The sequence below is a fragment of the Narcine bancroftii genome, chromosome 2 (assembly GCF_036971445.1).
Source record: "Narcine bancroftii isolate sNarBan1 chromosome 2, sNarBan1.hap1, whole genome shotgun sequence".
NCBI classification, from domain to species: Eukaryota; Metazoa; Chordata; class Chondrichthyes; order Torpediniformes; family Narcinidae; genus Narcine; species Narcine bancroftii.
The window spans coordinates 287,739,963-287,759,521 of NC_091470.1; the positions used below are offsets into that span (position 1 = coordinate 287,739,963).

At 39.4% G+C, this 19,559-nt stretch overlaps 1 protein-coding gene across 1 annotated transcript; it reads left to right on the forward strand.

Moving 5' to 3' along the window:
• The first annotated feature begins 8,219 nt into the window (after positions 1-8,219).
• Positions 8,220-13,386, forward strand: LOC138752719 (transcription factor 21). The gene is made up of 2 exons (XM_069915416.1): positions 8,220-8,795; positions 11,304-13,386. The coding sequence occupies exons 1-2, from the start codon at positions 8,358-8,360 to the stop codon at positions 11,388-11,390; spliced, it is 525 nt and encodes a 174-aa protein (XP_069771517.1). The 5' UTR covers positions 8,220-8,357; the 3' UTR covers positions 11,391-13,386.
• Positions 13,387-19,559: the final 6,173 nt, after the last annotated feature.

Sequence of the window (19,559 nt, forward strand, 5' to 3'; positions counted from 1 at the left end):
AAGAGAAAACAGGAAAAGGGTATGAAGCTGCATGATCACCCATACAGAATGGTGATGTAGGCTCAAAGGCCTATATGGCTACTCCTGCGCCAATTTACTATGATTGTATTATTAAAATGCAGGTGCAATTGCAGTAGTTAAAATACATTTGGACAGCTGCATGGACAGGAAAGGTTTAGAGGGATCTACGCCAAATGGGACTAGCTCATGTAAGACTTTGGCTGGTATGATTGAGTTGGGCTGAAAGGCCTTTATCCATGCTATATGACTATGACTGTGAAATAGAGGCTATTTGACCAATTAATTCTTTTCCAGCTCCTGGAAGAGCAAATAAAATCACAAAATGCTGGAAAAACTCAAATGGTCAAACAGTGTCCTTTATGTAGCAAAGGTAAAACTATATAACTGACATTTCGAACTAGAGCCTTTCATCAAAATGTCGGCAGGAGTCCGAACAAAAGGATTGGGGAGTGGAAAAAGGGGGAGGGGTGGCAAAGGTGAAGAAAGGATAGAAGGACAGCAGCGCTCAAGGGGAGGAGGGATGGCGAGGTGGATGGAGGGGGCCTGTTGACAGCTCTGAGACATCTCCTCCTAACCACCACTCTCACAGGAACCCACCACAGCTCATCAAGCCACTGTCACCAACATCATCCCCAGCCTCATCTCCTCTGGCCACCTCCCACCCATGGCTGCCAACCTCATTGTCTTCCATTCCTGTACTGCTCACCCTCCACCCACCTAGCCATCCCTCCTCCCCATGATCACTGCTGTCCCCTCCCTCCCTTCTCCACTTACCATCTGCTGCCTTTGCCAAGCCACCTCTCCCCCCATCCTTTTGTTTGGACACCCTTTCATACCTTGATGTAGGGCTCAAGCTTGAATCGTCGGTTATGTATTTTTACCTTGGCTATATAAAAGATGCTGATTGACCAGGCGAGTTTCTCCAGCATTTTGTCTTTTAACTTCAACCGTGGTATCCACATATTTTTGGGATTTACTCCTGGTAGAGCATACCCACCTGTTCCATTCCCCCACTGTTTTCTTCATTGTGATCCACACTGCTGGAAATTGGTGGCTAAAGGACTCACACCTGCTGCCGTCTGCTGAAGATTAGATCATGGGAAATAAGCATAAGGACCAGATTTGGGGGAGTGCCAATGATAAGAAGGGTTTCCAAAGGGTTTCTAGTGTTACCAGCTTCCTAATCATATTAGAGCTTGAGAACTGGGAGCTCAGGTTCATTCCTGGAATGCATAGGAGGCAGTGTGGCTGCAGAGGTTGCAGCGGTGCAGGAGGGAAATCAATGGGCACTCAGTGTCTCTCAAGCAAAAATTGATACATTTTGTGTATTTATTGCATGACAATAAAAGATTCTTGAATCTTGATGGAAATGACCGATTAATGTCCAGTATAAATTATTGTAATTGAATGCTTCTCTGTTATTGCTTATTAATTTTCAGGTCCCCCTTTTTTAGCACCGAGGACATAAAAAGGTTTTACATTCATAATTTCTGATGCAACAAAACATTAAACCCAAGCCCAATCTACAAAATAGCTGTCAGCATTAAAAGCATGAAAAAAATAATTAAATCTTGAAGACAGAACCAAAACTTCGGAAGACAAAATCAAAAACTAAAGTGTAGGTGCTTAAAGATTGGGAAGGAAATTGAACATGCTGAAAAGAGAAACATACATAACATTTCAGGATGAAATCCTTTCATCATAATCTTCCATCAGAAACCTGAAACCTTCACTCCTGGTCTGCCGAATTATTTTTGTTTTGGACATTTTCTTTTCTTATTTAGACTTCAGAACATATCACTTTGATTTTCAGATGATTAGCTGGGTAATTTGAGTTCTGATAAGGGCAAATCTGTTCTAATGTTGTTCTATGTCCCAATAAATTTTTTGTTATCTCTTCTTCCTTCTGAAATGTTGCTGTGCAACACAAATTCAGAAAAGTGCCAATGGTTCTTAGCCTCCTGCTCTACTCATTTTACACCTACGACTGTGTGGCTCGGTATGACAATAACATCATCTACAAATTTGCCAACATTACCGTGGTGGTGGGTTGTATAAAGGAAGGGGATGAGTCAGCATAAAGGAGGGAGATTGAAAACTTGGCTGAATGGTTTACCAACAACAACCTTGTACTCAATGTCACAAAAACTAAGGAGCTGATTGTTCACTTCAGGAAAGGAAAGCCAGAGGTATACAATCCAGTGATCATTGGGGATCAGAGGTGGAGAGGGTGAGAAAATTTAAGTTCTTGGGAGTCACTATTTCAAAGGAACTTTCCTGGACTCAACATACCAATGGCATCATGAAAACAGCACGTCAGCATCTCTTCTTCCTCAGGACCTTGCAAAGGTTTGGTATGACACCAAAAACCCTGGCAAATTTCTACAGAGGTGTGGTGGAAAGTGTGCGGATCAGCTGTATTACTGTCTGATATGGGAACACCAATAACCCTGAGCATAAAGCCCTCCAAAAGGTAGTGGACGCAACCCAGGACATTACATGTGTGATAGATTATGTTGTATTTTGTATTGTATATAGATAAGTTTTGCAGAAACTGCCAAAATGTTTGGCCTAGAAGTCAGCCTGAAGAAAACTGAGGTCCTCCATCAGCCAGCCCCCATCCCCCCCCGCCTCCACATCTCCATTGGGCACACAGAACTCAAAACGGTCAACCAGTTTACCTACTTCGGCTGCACCATTTCATCTGATGCAAGGATCGACAAAGAGATAGACAACAGACTCGCCAAGGCAAATAGCACCTTTGGAAGACTACACAAAAGAGTCTGGAAAAACAACCACCTGAAGAAACACACAAAGATCAGCGTGTACAGAGCCGTTGTCATACCCACACTCCTGTTTGGCTCCGAATCATGGGTCCTCTACTGGCATCACCTACGGCTCCTAGAACGCTTCCATCAGCGCTGTCTCCGCTCCATCCTCAACATTCATTGGAATGACTTCATCACCAACATCGAAGTACTTGAGCTGCCAAAGTCTGCAAGCATTGAATCCATGCTGCTGAAGACCCAACTGCGCTGGGTGGGTCACATCTCCAGAATGGAGGACCATCGCCTTCCCAAGATCGTGTTATATGGCGAGCTCTCCACTGGCCAAAGAAGAGGTACAAGGACTGTTTAAAGAAATCACTTGGTGCCTGCCACATTGACCACCGCCAGTGGGCTGATGTCACCTCCAGTCGTGCATCTTGGTGCCTCACAGTTCAGCGGGCAGCAACCTCCTTTGAAGAAGACCGCAGTGCCCACCTCACTGACAAAAGACAAAGGAGGAAAAACCCAATACCCAAACCCAACCAACCAATTTTCCCTTGCAACTGCTGCAACCGTGCCTGCCTGTCCCACATCGGACTTGTTAGTCACCAACGAGCCTGCAGCAGTCGTGGACATACCCCTCCATAAATCTTCATCTGCGAAACCAAGCCAAAGAAAGAAAGAAAGATATGTTTTACAGGAGATAAGTTGTGGCAGGTTTTTAGTGTAGGTCGCATACAAACATTTCAAAACAGATCTTGAAAGACTGGAGCTCAGCTCAAGCCAGACAGGCCTGGCTCAGAGGGCCTTTGCAAAATCTTTGGAGAGTGCCCAAGGGACTTTATTAATGGATTGTTGATTTGAAAAGCAACAGATGAAAGAACTCAGAGGATTAGTTTGGGTGCCATGGGCTGTTTGAGTGCAGTTTGCTGTTCTAAGAAGGTCGTGTGGTTTTATAAGCAGAGGAGTCAAACAGGCTTTTCTTTGAGTGTGTGAGAGAGAGAGAATTCAGTTCTACAGTGCTGGAGTTCAACAGCAGCAGCTGGGACTGGAACAGGACACGCTGGAAAGCTTGTGGAAAACCCCCCATTTTGAAGACGGGTTGTGAGTTCTTAGTTCAGCCTGGTCAAAGCAATTGTCGTCCATACAAGAGGAGAGCACTGGCTACATAATGTTTCACTTGAAATAAGGGAAGCAAAAAGGTGACCTGAAAGAAAGAAATTATCATCTTGAAAACCCTGATGGGGCAAATTTCTTTGGCAAGACACTGACGTGGCTGATTAGAAGAAATCAATTTGTGTCCAGCGACCAACAAATCTCTCTCTGAAAACCGACAAGAACCTTCCTGAGCAGTAACCATTTACCTTTCAATCACCAAAACCTGGTGAAATTCATCTATGTTAAATTTTGTGCGTAGTATAAGACTTACCGGCAACCAGTGAACTTGGAGGAGTGAAAAGTGAGAAGCGAATCAAAGAACTTTTCTGAACTTACACACAACTGCACTTAGAATTAGAAGGGGGTTAAGTTAAATTAATAGTAATAAGATAAAGTTTGATCCTGATTTCATGTTTAAAGATAATTAAAACCAACTTTTGTTTAAGTACCCATTTGTCTTGATGAATATCTATTGCTGCTGGGTTTAGGGGTCCTTTGGGCTCGTCAAACATGCAATTAATTACATCTACTGAGAATGCTGCTACCGGGCAAAAACCCTCGCCACCCACCACACACTTCTGTTCTCACGGCTGCCATCAGGAAAGAGAAACAGGTGCCACAAGACTTGCACCACCAGGTTCAGGAACAGTTGTTACCCCTCCACCATCAGACTCCTCAACTCAGAGATTCATTATCTGTTTAGAGTTCTTGGTTTGTTTACATGTCTTTTGCTGTGTGTAGCTTACTTTTGTGCTATTAATTGGCGGTAATTCTGCCGCGCCTACAAGAAAAAAAGAATCCCAGGGTTGTATGTGATGTCATGGATGTACTCTGACAATAAATATGAAATAAATAAATGTTTAAATTTGGGGGGGGGGGAATCAGATAGATGCTGGGGGTCGTTAGCAATGATGTTAACGTGGTAACTATTAGCTAATGAAGCCCTGTGTGGCAAAGCCATCTCACGTAAAAACCAGCACGATGAGTAAGGATTTAATGTGGAAAGCGTTTAATTACCGTTCTATTCCATTCCGGTGTGGCTGCTACTGTTTCTTACCCAATCAGGATGAGTGCTATGCGCATGGGCGCAGAATGCTTGCGGATGCTATTTACTTGTGATAGCGGGCAGTGTGATGTTTCCATTCTGTTCCAGTGACACCGGGCGCTTGTTAGATCAGATCATTAAGGGATGTAGCCCCGCTCAGTTTATTTCCAGGTGAATCTGTACTGGCCGATGTTTTAATGAAAGGCAAGAAGAAGTCGATAGAAAATTAAACCTTCATTCTGTTTATCATTCCACAGATGCTGTTTCACGCCAACAATGTTTTATAAAACAAATGTTTAATTAACAAAAAAACTGCTGGAGTCAGAATTCTGATGAACTGTATACGATTCCCACAGATGCTGCTTTACCCCCTGAGGGTGGCTGGCATTTTTTTTTAATTTCCAATTCCATCTGCGGTTTTTATTCACAACTGTTGTTTCGATGGCCAACCGAGAGCAGAGGAATATGTCCCAATCAGATGAACTCTTTTCTCCAGTAATAATCCGGTCGATTGCTGGCCCGCTCTGTGTGCCTGGCTTGTGTGCACTCAACGCAGCTCATGTTCCATTTCCACATTGCTCTCGTTTGCCAAAGATATCGCATGCGACGAGGAGCCCCAAACAAAATATTTTTTTTCTGTAATAATTTGTCTTATATGTATGAATGCATTGATTACGTTTGGCCATGAAGTTAAATGTCCAATTCAAGTGAGAGTGTTTTTGTTCAGACAGTTTTCTTAACAATCGAGTGGCTTTGAAGATACCATCGTTTTATGGAATAGAACACAGCCAGTTTAAAATTAAGCTTGTGCTTTAATCTATGTCCATGTCTTGGTAACACTTGGATATAATTAAAAACCACTTCTATTTCAAACAAGTTAAATGCACAAAACTATAGTTTTAGATTACAGAAGCACATTAGAGAAGAAATGCTATTTGTTACACGTAACGTGCCGAATTTACCGCGTTTCCGTCTAAATGCATAGAGATCAGATTCAAACAGGACAATTGACAATTCCAAACCCGCACGATTAGTTCTAGTCGTGTTACCATCTACCAAGTGTGGTAGAAAATAACACGCCTCACTTGCACCCAAGTCTTATCTCGAAACATTTCACATTTGACCACCTTGAAAAAGGTGCATTGTTTCAATGGATTAAGTTGCACTTCACGAAATGTAACCGGAGCAATTGTTCTACTATTATTTATTTAACAACCATTATTATTTGTGATTTGAAATAGCTTTACGCATATGAGACAGGTATTCAAAGTAGTTTCTAATCCACACGAAACAGATGAGGTTGTCGGGTATAATGAAAGAAGTTCGCCTATGGAGTGTTTTACAATATTCCCGGCCTCGGAAAAGCAAGTCTGACCTCACTCGAAACCCCGAGCCGATCGATTTTCTGCTTTCATAAGACTTTTGTCTCGGTAGATGTAATTGGATCTGAAAAACGTGGGGCAGAAGCAGTATTGAGCATTTTTCCATATTAAGCTATTCAAAAAGGTTCGATTTCCTTGGTGAATTGAGAATTCTTGTTTAAATTCAGATCATTTAATCTCCATGTCTTCTCGGTGAAATTTAGTCATGTATTTTACGTTGGCAATTAATTAATAGGGTGTGTACGTTCAAAGAACCGATATGTAGTTATTTGTTTTCCATCCATTCAGATCTGGTTACTGACGTTCAAATATAATCATTCTTACAAAGCTTGTCCAAGTAACAGAACGCCTGAAGCATGTTCGTGAATGTTTTAGACGTCTTCTCCCTTATTTCACTGTATTTATAAGAGTGCAATGTGCTTGGGGAATGTTTATAAAGAGATAATCTGGACATTTCAATGTATTCAATGCAGCACAGTTCAATGTTTCCAAAATGACGATCAATTTTGGGAAATAAATTATTTCTTGAATACTGAAAGGAGCTGGAAACAAGTTGGGGGTTTTCAAGGTCTTCTTTCCGTTCAGATGTACACTGGGATTTATTAAGTTTACGAGTACTGCCACTTGTGACAGACAGTTTTGATGACATGTCTTGGTTCCGTTTCATTGCAGTCAACTTCTTTCCTCTAACGTCTTCAGCGGAAGAAAGACCTAGATACAAAAATAAGGCCTGAATTCGTTCTAGGGTCGATAGGATCTCTACAATGTTTACCAAATCAATCAGTTCTACCATTAATCTTCAGGGGGAGCACTTTTCAAAACGCACCTGCACAATTAATCGGGAGGGGAGGGGCGAAGCGGGGCTGGGGAGAGGAGTGTTGCAATTTTTACCAATGTTTCAGAGATAAGTAACCCTATATTTTCTTAACAAAATATTTTTTTCAAAGCTCGATACAAGACAACGTAAGCATATTTTTTTAATATACATCGTAATGGTGCACATGCTTCTGACAAGTAACGGGGATACAGTCGGCATTTAAAGGACCTTAAATTACCTGGTTTCATCGAGTTGGACCAAATGAATTTGGAAAATTCTCACTCTATCCCATTAGCATTGCAATAATGGAAAATAAGAAATCCTATCAGCTGTGATCCAAAAAACTTTTGCAAATAGCGAGGGAAGAACTGAATTTCAAAGTCAGCGTTTAACACTTGGTTTAATTTTGTTTTTAATTAGTAATCTTTGTCTGTATTAAAGTTCGGACAAATTACTCAAAAATAATATTTATGAAAAAATACAGGAAATTATATATCAGATAAAATCAATGGAGCCATTCAGGACCAAACATGTATCGACGCTATATAATTTTACAACTGATCATTAAAATGTTTATCCAATCTAGTATATATAAAAATATATGAATTACCTTAATAAAACTAAATTGCTCTGTTATTTCATTGACAAGTTGTGGTTCCTATATTTATTAATTGAGGAGCTTTGATTTCAGATCAACGACTGCAGTAGCACTCACCTTTTCATTAAATGAATGGGCTGTTTAATTGCGGGGTTTTTTTAACGGCGATTGATTGAAGGCTTCCAACTTGAATCCCAGTTTACATGGGATATACCACTGAGGAATAGACAACATCTTAAGACGTTGAGATTCTGGAAGTGAATATTGGACACAGAAATGTTTCACTAGCATCGATACGCAGAAATAAATGAAATGGCTCTCTTTCGCGCCCCTTTTACGTCGGTGGACAGTTGTCAGTGTTTGTCACTGCCATGGTCGAATGGTAAGATCCACATCGACCAAATACTTCCTCTTTAAAAGTGATAGTCGAGGCCGTCAAAACCATTGGAGGTGGGGTTTCTTTATTCGACAAAGGAAGTCTTTTGCGTATGTTTTTTTTCCTGGTATTTAACGAATTTGTAGAGGAAGACCTTTTCACTTGAGGTTCATTTCAATTTCCAGAGATATCATGTCTACTGGATCTCCCAGTGACACCGAGGACATTCAGGAAATGGAATTACAGGGGCTCCATCTCAAATATAACGGTTTAAAGCACGAGTCGAACGAGGCGGAATTCTGTATCTCCACTGAAAACACTGATGAATCGAGCTCTGACTGCAGCTCCAAAAGGAAGAGGCGAGGGGCTGTTAGGAGAAAGCAACTGCCCAGGCTGGGCAAAGAGGGCAAGCAATCACAGAGAAACGCTGCCAATGCCCGGGAGAGAGCAAGGATGCGGGTCCTGAGCAAAGCCTTCTCCAGGTTAAAAACCAGTCTGCCCTGGGTGCCCTCAGACACCAAGCTCTCCAAACTTGACACCCTCAGACTGGCAGCTAGCTACATCGCACATTTAAGGCAAATCTTAGCAAATGATAAATACGAAAATGGATTCGTCCATCCGGTAAATCTGGTAAGAAAATTGTGGATATTATACAACTTGATAACCGAAAGAACCAAGATAAAACACAGCCTCCAGGCACATGGTGTAATTTCTATTCAGAAATAGTGTTAGAGCGCATTAGTATTAAAAAAAAACCCCTATAATACCGTTATAGTTTCAAATTGAGGAAACGTGTAAAACCGGTACCACCGAGTTCGTGGCTTGCTGCAGTGTTTTAAACATATCCACGTTTCTTTATGATTCAAACGTGATTCGAAGAACAACCCGCATTGATGTACACGAGGTCTTCTTTTTGCGTTGGTTCCAGGAAATTTCTCATCCCAATATTTAAACATCTTTTTTTTTGTAATTTAACATATAGCATGGTAACAGGCCCTTCGGGCCGCCCAAATACCCCGACTAACCTATAACCCCCGTATGTTTTTGAATATTCCGGCTGATCTCAACAGAAGTATCATCTGCACTTCATTTTCTTGAACGAAATACCTTGAATATAACGACATTAAATAAAATTATCGTAAGCTTTTTGTAATGTGTATACAATATATAAAACATGGCATTAGTTCTGCCTGCTACCGTTCCTTCTGTTCAGCGCCGCCCAGGCACACCAACCGGGTTGTGGGGGTGGGGTGGGGGGGGGAAGCATGCTCATGGATATTAAAGCATCTGAGCTCCCCCACATAAACACTTGCCCACATAACTCGCGAACCCACAAAGCCAGGCCATCTCTTGTTTAAACACTCTGTTATTTAGTCATTCTGTCATTCTGTGAGAACTTCTGAATGAAAAAGCAGAATTCATTCAAATGCCAATTTCTAAATGAAGTGACATCAATGTGTCCTTAAAAAAAAACAACTAACAAGATCGTCTCCGATATTGGCAAATTCTGTTAGCGACCAAATAAAAAAAAGGCAAACTTTATGGAAAAATTTAGCAAATATACGTTATAATCAGTGAATTTTCTGCGGTGACCGTTAACGCAAATTCTTGGCCGATTCTGAACATTACATTGAAGATTGAAGATTTAGATACGTCAACTTTCAAATAACTTCTATGTTATCTTCCTTTCATTTCCACAAATGTAAGCATGACACTAACTTCTAAAATTTATATACGTATGTCAGATAATTCCATGCAAGGAGATTATAATCGATACATTGAGCTCAGGTGCGCTCGGCTCTCTGAAGGGTGGCGGATCTGAAAGAGGGCTACTTGTAAGCTTCTTATCCGGACTATCAATTCAAATAGATTTTTAGATAGTTCCTGATAACTAGGATAGATCTTCTACAACATGGAAATTAATGGCAGAACACTTCAGACTTGTGGCTTTAAATACCAGATTCTGAAATACTTTACAGGAAGGGAATCCGTCTGAATCTGACACTGAAAAATCAGGTGTTTTTTTTAATTTAAGTAGCTTCGCATTGGTCAGCAACAAACCCAGATAATTACAAAAGCATAGAGAAACACACACACACACACACACACACACACACACAAAACTGGGACACTGGAATCTTGTGCAAACAATGAAATGCTGGGGGAACTTATCGAGACAATTCGGATTTCGAACCGAAACGTGGGCTCATCATTTCTATCCATGAAAGTTACTTGACCCTCCACCACCTCATCATCCTAGAATTATGTTCACTTTAAGATACAAAATATAGACAATTGTTACCCGATATTCTTTTAAGACGGGTCCAGAGTATTTTTTTCCATTTGGAAATCGGAAAGTTTATTACGTGAAATTATTTGTTCATTTTTATTTGCATTGGGACTGATTGCTGCAATTTAATTATTTCTGGATTCAGGTACAATGCTAATTAAATTGAATGACAATCAGAATTTAAAGCCACGAACAAGTCATACAAGTCATTGTCTTGCAGCAGCATCAATTGCAAACATTCATATAAACCACCTCACAAAAAAATTTAACAAAAAATAGTGCACGAAAACTCAAAGTAAGGCAGTGTCTTTGGTTCATTGATCATTCAGGAGTCTGATGGCAACAGGGAAGAAGCTGTCCTTGTCCTGCTGAGTGCTCATCTTTAGGCTCCTGTACCTTTTTTTCTGAATGTCAGCAGAGTGAAGAGGGCATGGCCTGGGTGGTGGGAGTCCCTGAGGAGAGAGGCTGTTTTCTTAAGGCACCGCCTCCTGTAGATGCCCTTGGTGGAGTGAAGTTTGGCGCCTGTGATGTCACAGGGCAAGTTAATGCTGCATGGGCTTTCTTCAGTGTTGGACCAAATAAACCATTCACTGCTTTACTAAAATGGGTCACTGTCATTTTGTCATTAATTCCCATTTTATAATAAAAAAAATAATTGCATGTCATCTCATATAGACTTACCCAGTAATTCTGTGTTTCCGCGGATGTTTCATGATGCTAAGTTAATGAAATTGAATGAAAAGTTGAGGTAAGTTGAAGTTTATACTTCCTAATTCATAGAACAAGTTCACTGATATTCTAATCATCTCATTAAAGATGCATTCTAACTCCTTTCTTTCAAATTTCAGACCTGGCCGTTTGTGGTTTCAGGAAGATCCGAAATAGATAGCAAAGATCTTGCTACAACATCCAGATTGTGTGGGACTACTGCTTAGTAATGCAAACACCTTTCTCTTCAACTCACCGGGAGCATCTGTCACCATCCATCGCATGGTCAGACCAATAATGTGGATACTCCACAGGAGCACCTCTGCTTCATTTTCTTCAAACCCGTGTTTTTAAATGCATGCTTTGCAGGACAAAGCTATTACTTGCCGCCAAACATTTGGTGAGGGAATGGGGAAACTTATAATCCACTGGATGCTTGAATCATCAGGACGTTCCAGAAGAATGTCTGGTCCTGTTCTATTTGTGGATGTCCTATTTTATATGCAGCTTAAAAGGTTGAAAACATAGCAATATTAACGAGTGACCTATAAATTGTGAAACAATGAGGACATCACATAATAGAAAGAGCAAATTGCTTAATTATCAGTGGTTATTTTTGTTTTCTTATATATTGCAGCCTGGATCTAGGTGCCCCACCATTATCTCCAGGATTTTGTTAGAAATTAGTATTTTGAGTGGTACATCAACAGCCACGTAATCTTATCTTTTATGATTATCCTTTACCTCTTAAAATGTACAGTATGTAATTTTTTTATAAAAGTATTTTCAGTGCAGTTTTATTTTTGAAAAAAAATATAACTTTATAAAAATATACAATAGCACTTTACACTTTGGCCATCAAAACATTTGTTCTGCAAGATTTTCATATTAAAAGCAACCTCTGAATTTATTTCCACTGAATTTCAAAACTCTGGTGGAAATTTAAACCAGTGTATTAGAAGTTTCAAACATAGCTCTGAGATTTTTTTCTTAAGCAGGTGGTTCCACTTTATAGAATGAGGACAAAAACAGGCCCTTCAGCTTGACTTGTCCTTGCCAACAAAATCATCCACCCAAGTTAGTTGCCTGTGTTAAGCCAATATCTCTCCAAACCAGCAGTTTTCAAACTTTTTCTTTTCATCATATGCCTCTTTAAATAATCCCTATGTCATAGGTGCTCTGTGATTAGTAAGGGATTACATAAGGAGATATGTGAGTGGGAAGGAAGGTTGAGAATCACTGGTCTAGACCCAATTTTTACTGAACTATTTGCTTGAGTAAAATGATCATTGGCCCATTTTCTTTGGAGTTATGAAACCATGCACATAACGAGTCAATGAGGTACAATTAAAACAGTGGTTTTCATACTTTTTTCTTTCCACTCACATACCATTTTAAGTAATCCCTTGTTAAATACAGATCACCTATGACATAAGGATTACTAAAAGTGGTATGTGAGTGAAAAGAAAAATTTTGAAGACCACTGCTCTAAACCTTGCCTACCCATGTTCCTGTCTAAAAGTATTTGAAACATCATAATTGTACCTGCCTCTAGCACTTCATCTGGCATCTCATTCCATATATCTACCAGCCTCTGTGAGAAAAAGTTACTCTTCAGATGCTTTATAAATATTTTCCTTTTCATCTTAAATCTATTCCCTTTAGTTTTAGGTTTCCCTAATCTTGGAAAAAGATTGTCATCATTCTAAAATTTATGATTTTATCTGCAGGCCAGGGAAAATATTCCCAGCCTATTTGGCTTCTCTTTCTAATGCAAGCCTTCCAGTCTTAATGACATGCATTGTTTCTGCACCCTTTCCAGCTTAATGTCATCATTTTGACAGCTGGGTGACCAGAACTACATACAACATTCCAAGTCTCGTCTAACCAATGTTTTGTAAAACTGTTTCATGACATCCCAACATTGCCCTGACTGATGAAGGCAAGTGTGCCAAATGCATTTTTCATCACCCTATCTACCTGTGTCACCAGTTTCAGAGAGCTATGCACCTATACCTCCACACTCTCCAGGATGCTATCATTTACTGAGTAAGTTCTGGACTAATTTCCCAAAATACCTGAATTAAACTCTATCTTCCATTCTATTGGCCATTTCACCAGTTGAGTTAGATCTCTTCACTGCCAACTACAATGCCAATCTTGAAATTAGTTTTCAGCTTTGGAGCATAATGTGTGTGTGTGTGTGTGTGTGTGTGTGTGTGTGTGTGTGTGTGTGTGTGTGTGTGTGTGTGTGTGTGTGTGTGTGTGTGTGTGTGTGTGTGTGTGTGTGTGTGTGTGTGTGTGTGTGTGTGTGTGTGTGTGTGTGTGTGTGTGTGTTTTCTGTACATCATGTAAATAATTAATGCAACAATAATTGTGTGCTGAGGTTGTCTAAAATATGTACTACAGCAACTTACCAAGGATTCATCAACAGCACATCACAAACTGCTTTTTCCACTGAAAAGTCAACACAGCAGCTGTGTGGGGAGGAAACCACCTCCAAATTTCCAGCTATGTCACATGGGATCCTGACTTAGACATACGTCATGGACTTTCCATTGCCTCTGGGTAGCGACCCTTGAACGCAATCTGACACACTCTGGGAATACCTTCACACTTGGACTGCAACAGTGACTCCCTCTTTCTTAAAGTCAACAAGGAACTATCTTTAAAATGTGCTTTTTTTCAGGTCCATATCCTAATATGGATTATCACAGTGTATGCCCTAGCACTTATATTGTCTCCATTTTGCTGCATGAAATGACCAAATGTGAAACTGTGAGTTCATCTCAACAGTATAGCAACATGCATTTACACTATATTTTAGCAAGTGGACTAAACCCCTGGCAAAATATGCTAAAAGTTGTATTTGTGGCCAGTTTAATGTTTGAAAGGGGCTAAATAGCTTATTAAAAATCACCTAGCACGATGAGACCAAAAAATTAAAAAGAGTTCAGAGCACTTGTGGTTTTTTTGTTCAAGTATCAATTAGGTTAATATACCATTTATTTGTGGAGTTGAAACTGATCATCAGCTGTTGGTATAATATCCCATGCATTTTTATCTCATCAAAACATATTTAGATGCCAATCATCTCCATACATGGATAAAAGTTATAGTGTTGATATTTGTTGTCTACTTATTTTATTGAACAATAGTTTTATTCAATATTAAAAAAAACTTTTTTTTTTACCCATGGAATCCTACATCAAGTTCTTTTCAACAATTCTGTATTATAAGCTTTAAATAGTGGTCACCCATTTCAGATAATAAAAAGCTTCTAAACCACCATATGCATCAGTTTAACTTAATAACTGTTTGATAGTAATTCAACAAATTTAACCTTTGGATGGTATGTTGTATGAACAGGTCTTTCTTTGAGGAAGTGGTACCAAGGCACTTCATTGAGTGGAATGATAAAATTCACCAGGATACAAATAACAATACTAAATATTATGAAGTTAAATTATATAACAGCAACATATACACTGTTAGAAGAAAGTGCATGTTGCTGCATTACAATTCATCTTCTAAGATTTCAGTGAATGTCAAGAACTATTGCAACAGTAGCTAAGATTTGTCTAATAGACATGATGTCTTTATAATTTGTCAAATAAATTGAAAGAAGTTTCTCCTTTCACCATGCTTATTATTCTGGGACTATCATTCAAGTATGTGGTTGAGAAATAATTATCAAAATTAGTAATTCTAGTATATAACGTTCTAAGTTTAAAGTTCAAATGCCATAGATCTTGCAGTTAAAAGACAAAATAGCTGTGACAGTTCTTATACTGTAGTGGAAACGCAAATAAGTATTAAGAAGAAATTTTGACTTTCATATGTAATAAATCCTCCAGCAACCAAGAAATTAGTAGTAAGATAAGAAAATATTAAGCCAATGCTTTTAATAGCGTTTCTAACTGGAGAAGGGGACAGTGAATGGAGTTTTCAACCATAATTAGCACCTCCTCAATTTGAACTGTTGCAAGATGATAGGCTGGATGTCATTGTCAGTGATGAGTGAATGGTGGCAGCCTTCTGCTACACTTGCACTTTCTCACAGACTTTCTAAGTGTTACGTTCACACGAGAGAATCAGTCAAAAATATAGGAACTTTGGCAGAGTATCAATGTCTGTGTAAACAGGGCAAAAATGTTACACATGCATACACATACATATCCATAAAATCCTCTGCACTGCGTAACATATGTTAAATTCTTAAAGGCAAAGTATAACACTAAGCATTAATATTTTGCTGCATTTTACATCCTGTTCTAGTTTTTTTAAGAATGAACCCATCTTTCATTTACAATCATCTTGTTGTAAATGACTTCAGTTTAAGTGCAAGAAATGGGTTTAGTAATCTCTGAGTTTTAGTCGAAGTCTGTAATCTAGATAAAGATAATAGAGCAGATGGCAAAATGGGGGCAATGTTATCCCTCTCATTAAACCTCACTTCCAGTTGATGTTAAAGCCTGGAGATTTGAAAACATATGTTCCCTCACTGTTTCTGCTTTCAAAAAAGTTCTTCCCTCAGTCGTGATAGACTTATTTACAAGCAGCACATAAAATATATATATTTTTTGTAAGACATTATTATGTTTTCATATAATTTGTGGTCCTTGAGGTCCAAACCCATAGATTTCTCAAGGTTGCCGTGCAGGTTGGCAGGATAATTAAGAAGGCCTTTGGTATGCTGGGTTTCATTAGTCAGGGGATTGAGATCTAGAATCATGAGATAATGTTGCTGCTCTATAAATCTCTTGTGAGACCAGACTTAGAATATTGTGTTCATTTCATGTCATCTCATTACAGAAAATATGTGGAAGCACAGGAGATTGATTAGGATGTTGCCTGGATTGGAAAATATTTCTTATGAGGCATGGTTAGTAAAGCTAGAGCTTTTTTCTTTGGAATGAAGAAGGATGAGAGATGACTTAATAGAGGTCTACAAAGTTATGAGAAGCAGAGATAAGGTAGACCGTCAGCACCTTTTTCCCCAAGGTGAGTGTAGCAAATTCCGGAGGACATCTATACAAAGTGAAGGGATGAGAGTTAGGGGAGAGATCATGGGTAAATATTTTACATAGAGTTGTGGGTGTCTGAAATGCATTGACAGGAGTGATGGTAGAGGCTCGAACAATAGGAGCATTTAAGGAGACTCTTGGGCAGCCACATAGGTGAAATCAAAAGAGAGGATTATGAGGTAGGGAGTGCATAGTTTTTTTGTGGGTAAGTGTATGCAGGTCAGCACAACATCACGGGCTAAATGGCCTGCACTGTGCTGTAATGTTCTATTTTTTTTGTAACAAGACACCATTGTACCAAGAATGAATTAGTTCAAAAATATTCACCAAAGATCATATACTCAGGCATCAGAGCTATTTTGTACTTTGGAGTCAGTCCTTGTTTTGAACAGTTTGGTGTCAAAAGGTTATAGGGCTCAGACATCAAGCACCTAACCTTGCCTGATAATTTCAGTGCAGTGAAGGAACAATTAATGAAATGTTTAACAGAAACCTCTTCTGTCCATTCTGGAATAATTAAAATCACACAGTTATTTCTTCAATTCTTCCATGTCCCTGTCAATTAAAAACTCTAAAATACAGATGATCTCATCATTATCAGATACATTTTAAATTTAGTAATGAGATACAGATGATTTTGTAATTCAGATAGATTTTAAAATTTAGTACTCTGAGCTGTCTCTAATGCTTGAGAAGACAGAAGCTTCAACTATTTATAATTTATATTAATGATGGATGAAAGAATGGTAGCAAAATTTGCTGATAATGCTGAAATAGATAGGTTTGCAAGTTGTGAAGAGGACTAAAAGAGCATGAAAACAATACAAATGGGTTAAATGAATGGGCAAGAAGTTTGCAGATGGAGTATAAGGTGGGAAATTCTGTGGCTTTCCACTTTAGAGGGAAGAATGAAAAAGCAAATAGCTATTTATCAAGAATGAGACTGCAAAATGTTGTGGCACACGTCCGAGTGCACAAAAAATGACAGCTATGAATGACAAATGGACTATGGGCCTTTATTGCTAATGTAACAAACGAGCCTGCAGTTGACGTAGACATTACACCTCCATAAATCTTCGTCCGCGAAGCCAAGCCAAAGAGAAGAAGAAGAAAGAAATATAAGCGAAGGGAAGTTTCAATGCAAATCTACAGGACGCTGGTGAGACTCTATTTGGAGTGCTAGGTACAGTTTTTATCTACTTAAGATAGGATATCCTTGCAATACACGCAGTGCACAGAAGGTTTGCTATGTCAATTCTTGGGATGAATGAGTCATTGTAGGAAGAGAGGTGGAAAAGATTGGGTAAAAGAATGAAAGGGGATCTTATTGAGATAAAAGGAAGATTTTAAAGAGGATTGACAAAGTGATGCTATAAGGCAACAATTGCCCTCATGTGGTTGTCTAGAATAAAGGGGTATTTTTTTCAGAATAAGGGCTCATTCAGTTAAGGTGATAAGGAGTCATTTCTTGTCTCACCTTGGAATTTTCTTCCTCCTAGAGCTATGGAGACAGATGAGTTCGAGGTAATGACTGACAGAATTTGAACAACAATGGTGTCAGGGAATATGGAGAGAGAAGGAAAGTTGAGTTAGGGCCAAAATTAGATCAGCCATGATCTCATTGAATGGAAAAGGGGTTGAATGAACTGCTTATGTAATTGTTTCTATGTTCGGATTATCTACATTCCAAACCATCCTAAAATATTGCCCAAGCGGTCAATTGTGATTTTCCCTTGTCTGTCTTTCATTTGTGTGCATTGGTTTTCATGTTTCTACATAGTGCCCTACCATACCTGCAAACTCCCCCCACCCCCTCCAAGAGGCTGCTACATAGCTGGTAGAAGACTGCAGTGTAGGAGAATGCAAGTGGCTGCTGAAGACAACCATAAGCACTATGGACCTGAGAGACCTGGCTTTAGCCCAAACTCTTCAGTTGACTGACAATATTAAGTATACCAGTGCAGAGTGAAGTACTGGTGTGGTGTTATGATGCCATGATCCAAAGAAAGGCAGGAGGTTTGGGATCTCTGAAGCCACAGTGTATCATCAATGCACTAAGGGTGAAGGACAGCTTACTGGACTAATGTGATTGACTTAAAACCCTGCTCAAAGCCAGGACCATCATAGACTGAACTTCATCAAAGCATCAGATGGAGTTTGGCTTCTATTTTTGCTGCTATGGATGCAGAAAGGGAGATTATAACAAGGTGTGTGACTGGTAGTGTTTTGAAATAGAACTAACTGCTCAGAATTGGTAAGCAAGAGAGCTGTGTCTGCTCAATGCTATTGGATTTGGACTGCATCATGCCATTAGATATGGATTGCTCTGTGTAATTGGACATTAATTACTCCATGCTATTGGATGTAGACTGGTCTATACTCCTTCCCATTACATTTATGTTCTATGGCAGATACAACAACATCCTAAGCAACTCAATCTCTATAGTCAAGAACCTTTTTCTAACGCAAGTCTTACCATTGACCTCAATTGAGCTTCTGTGGCATCTATGGAATCTCATCCTCAAAGAACCTGGGCCACTCTGTCTTCTGCATCAGTTACAGCCTGCTCATTTTATGTACTGCCACTGAGTGATCTAACTCTTATCTGGTATTGCCGTATTAATGTCTGCGCTGGTAAGTATTCTGTAACAATAAGTTGTATGGATCTGACGGCTGATCTGTTTTGGCTTTCTGTAAATAGAAAAAAACATCAGTTCTGGGTGCTGATAAGAGGGGAGAGAAATGGGCCAGTGTAAAGAACATCCTTACTCCATCTGCGGCCTGTAACTCAAAAGAGAATGCAATGTGAAATGAAAGATTAGCCCTAAGCCTAACATCATCATCATTGCAAATAAAGGTGACTGAAATTATGCTCCAAGGATATCAGGCACTTTCGCCTCCATAATACTTAGCTTAAGTAGTCAAAAGGCACGTTTACACAGCCACTAAAAAACAGAAATTTTTGTGCAAATTTTCTGCTCTGCTGGCAGTATAAAAATGTTGTGACAGAATTTATTTACTCAATTCCAACCCGTAATTTTTCCACCAAGACCCCTATACATTTTGACAGTGTGGCTGCAGTGTACATTGACTGCAGGCACTTCATAAGAAACTAGGCTAAAGAATACAACGTCCACCCACATTCATCCTCCGACAAACTCCGCAACACAGGAAGGCAGTGTATAAGTGCTTTTTGTGTAAATGACCACTCCGGAGGTAAGTATGCAAGTATTTTATGGAATTTTTCTTTTATTTCTGTGTAAATATTACAAGAGATGCCCTTTCCCATTATTAGTTGACTTTGCCTTGATGGCTTCTTGCATCTTAGAACATAAAACACTGCAGCACAGTTCAGGCCCTTTGGCCCTC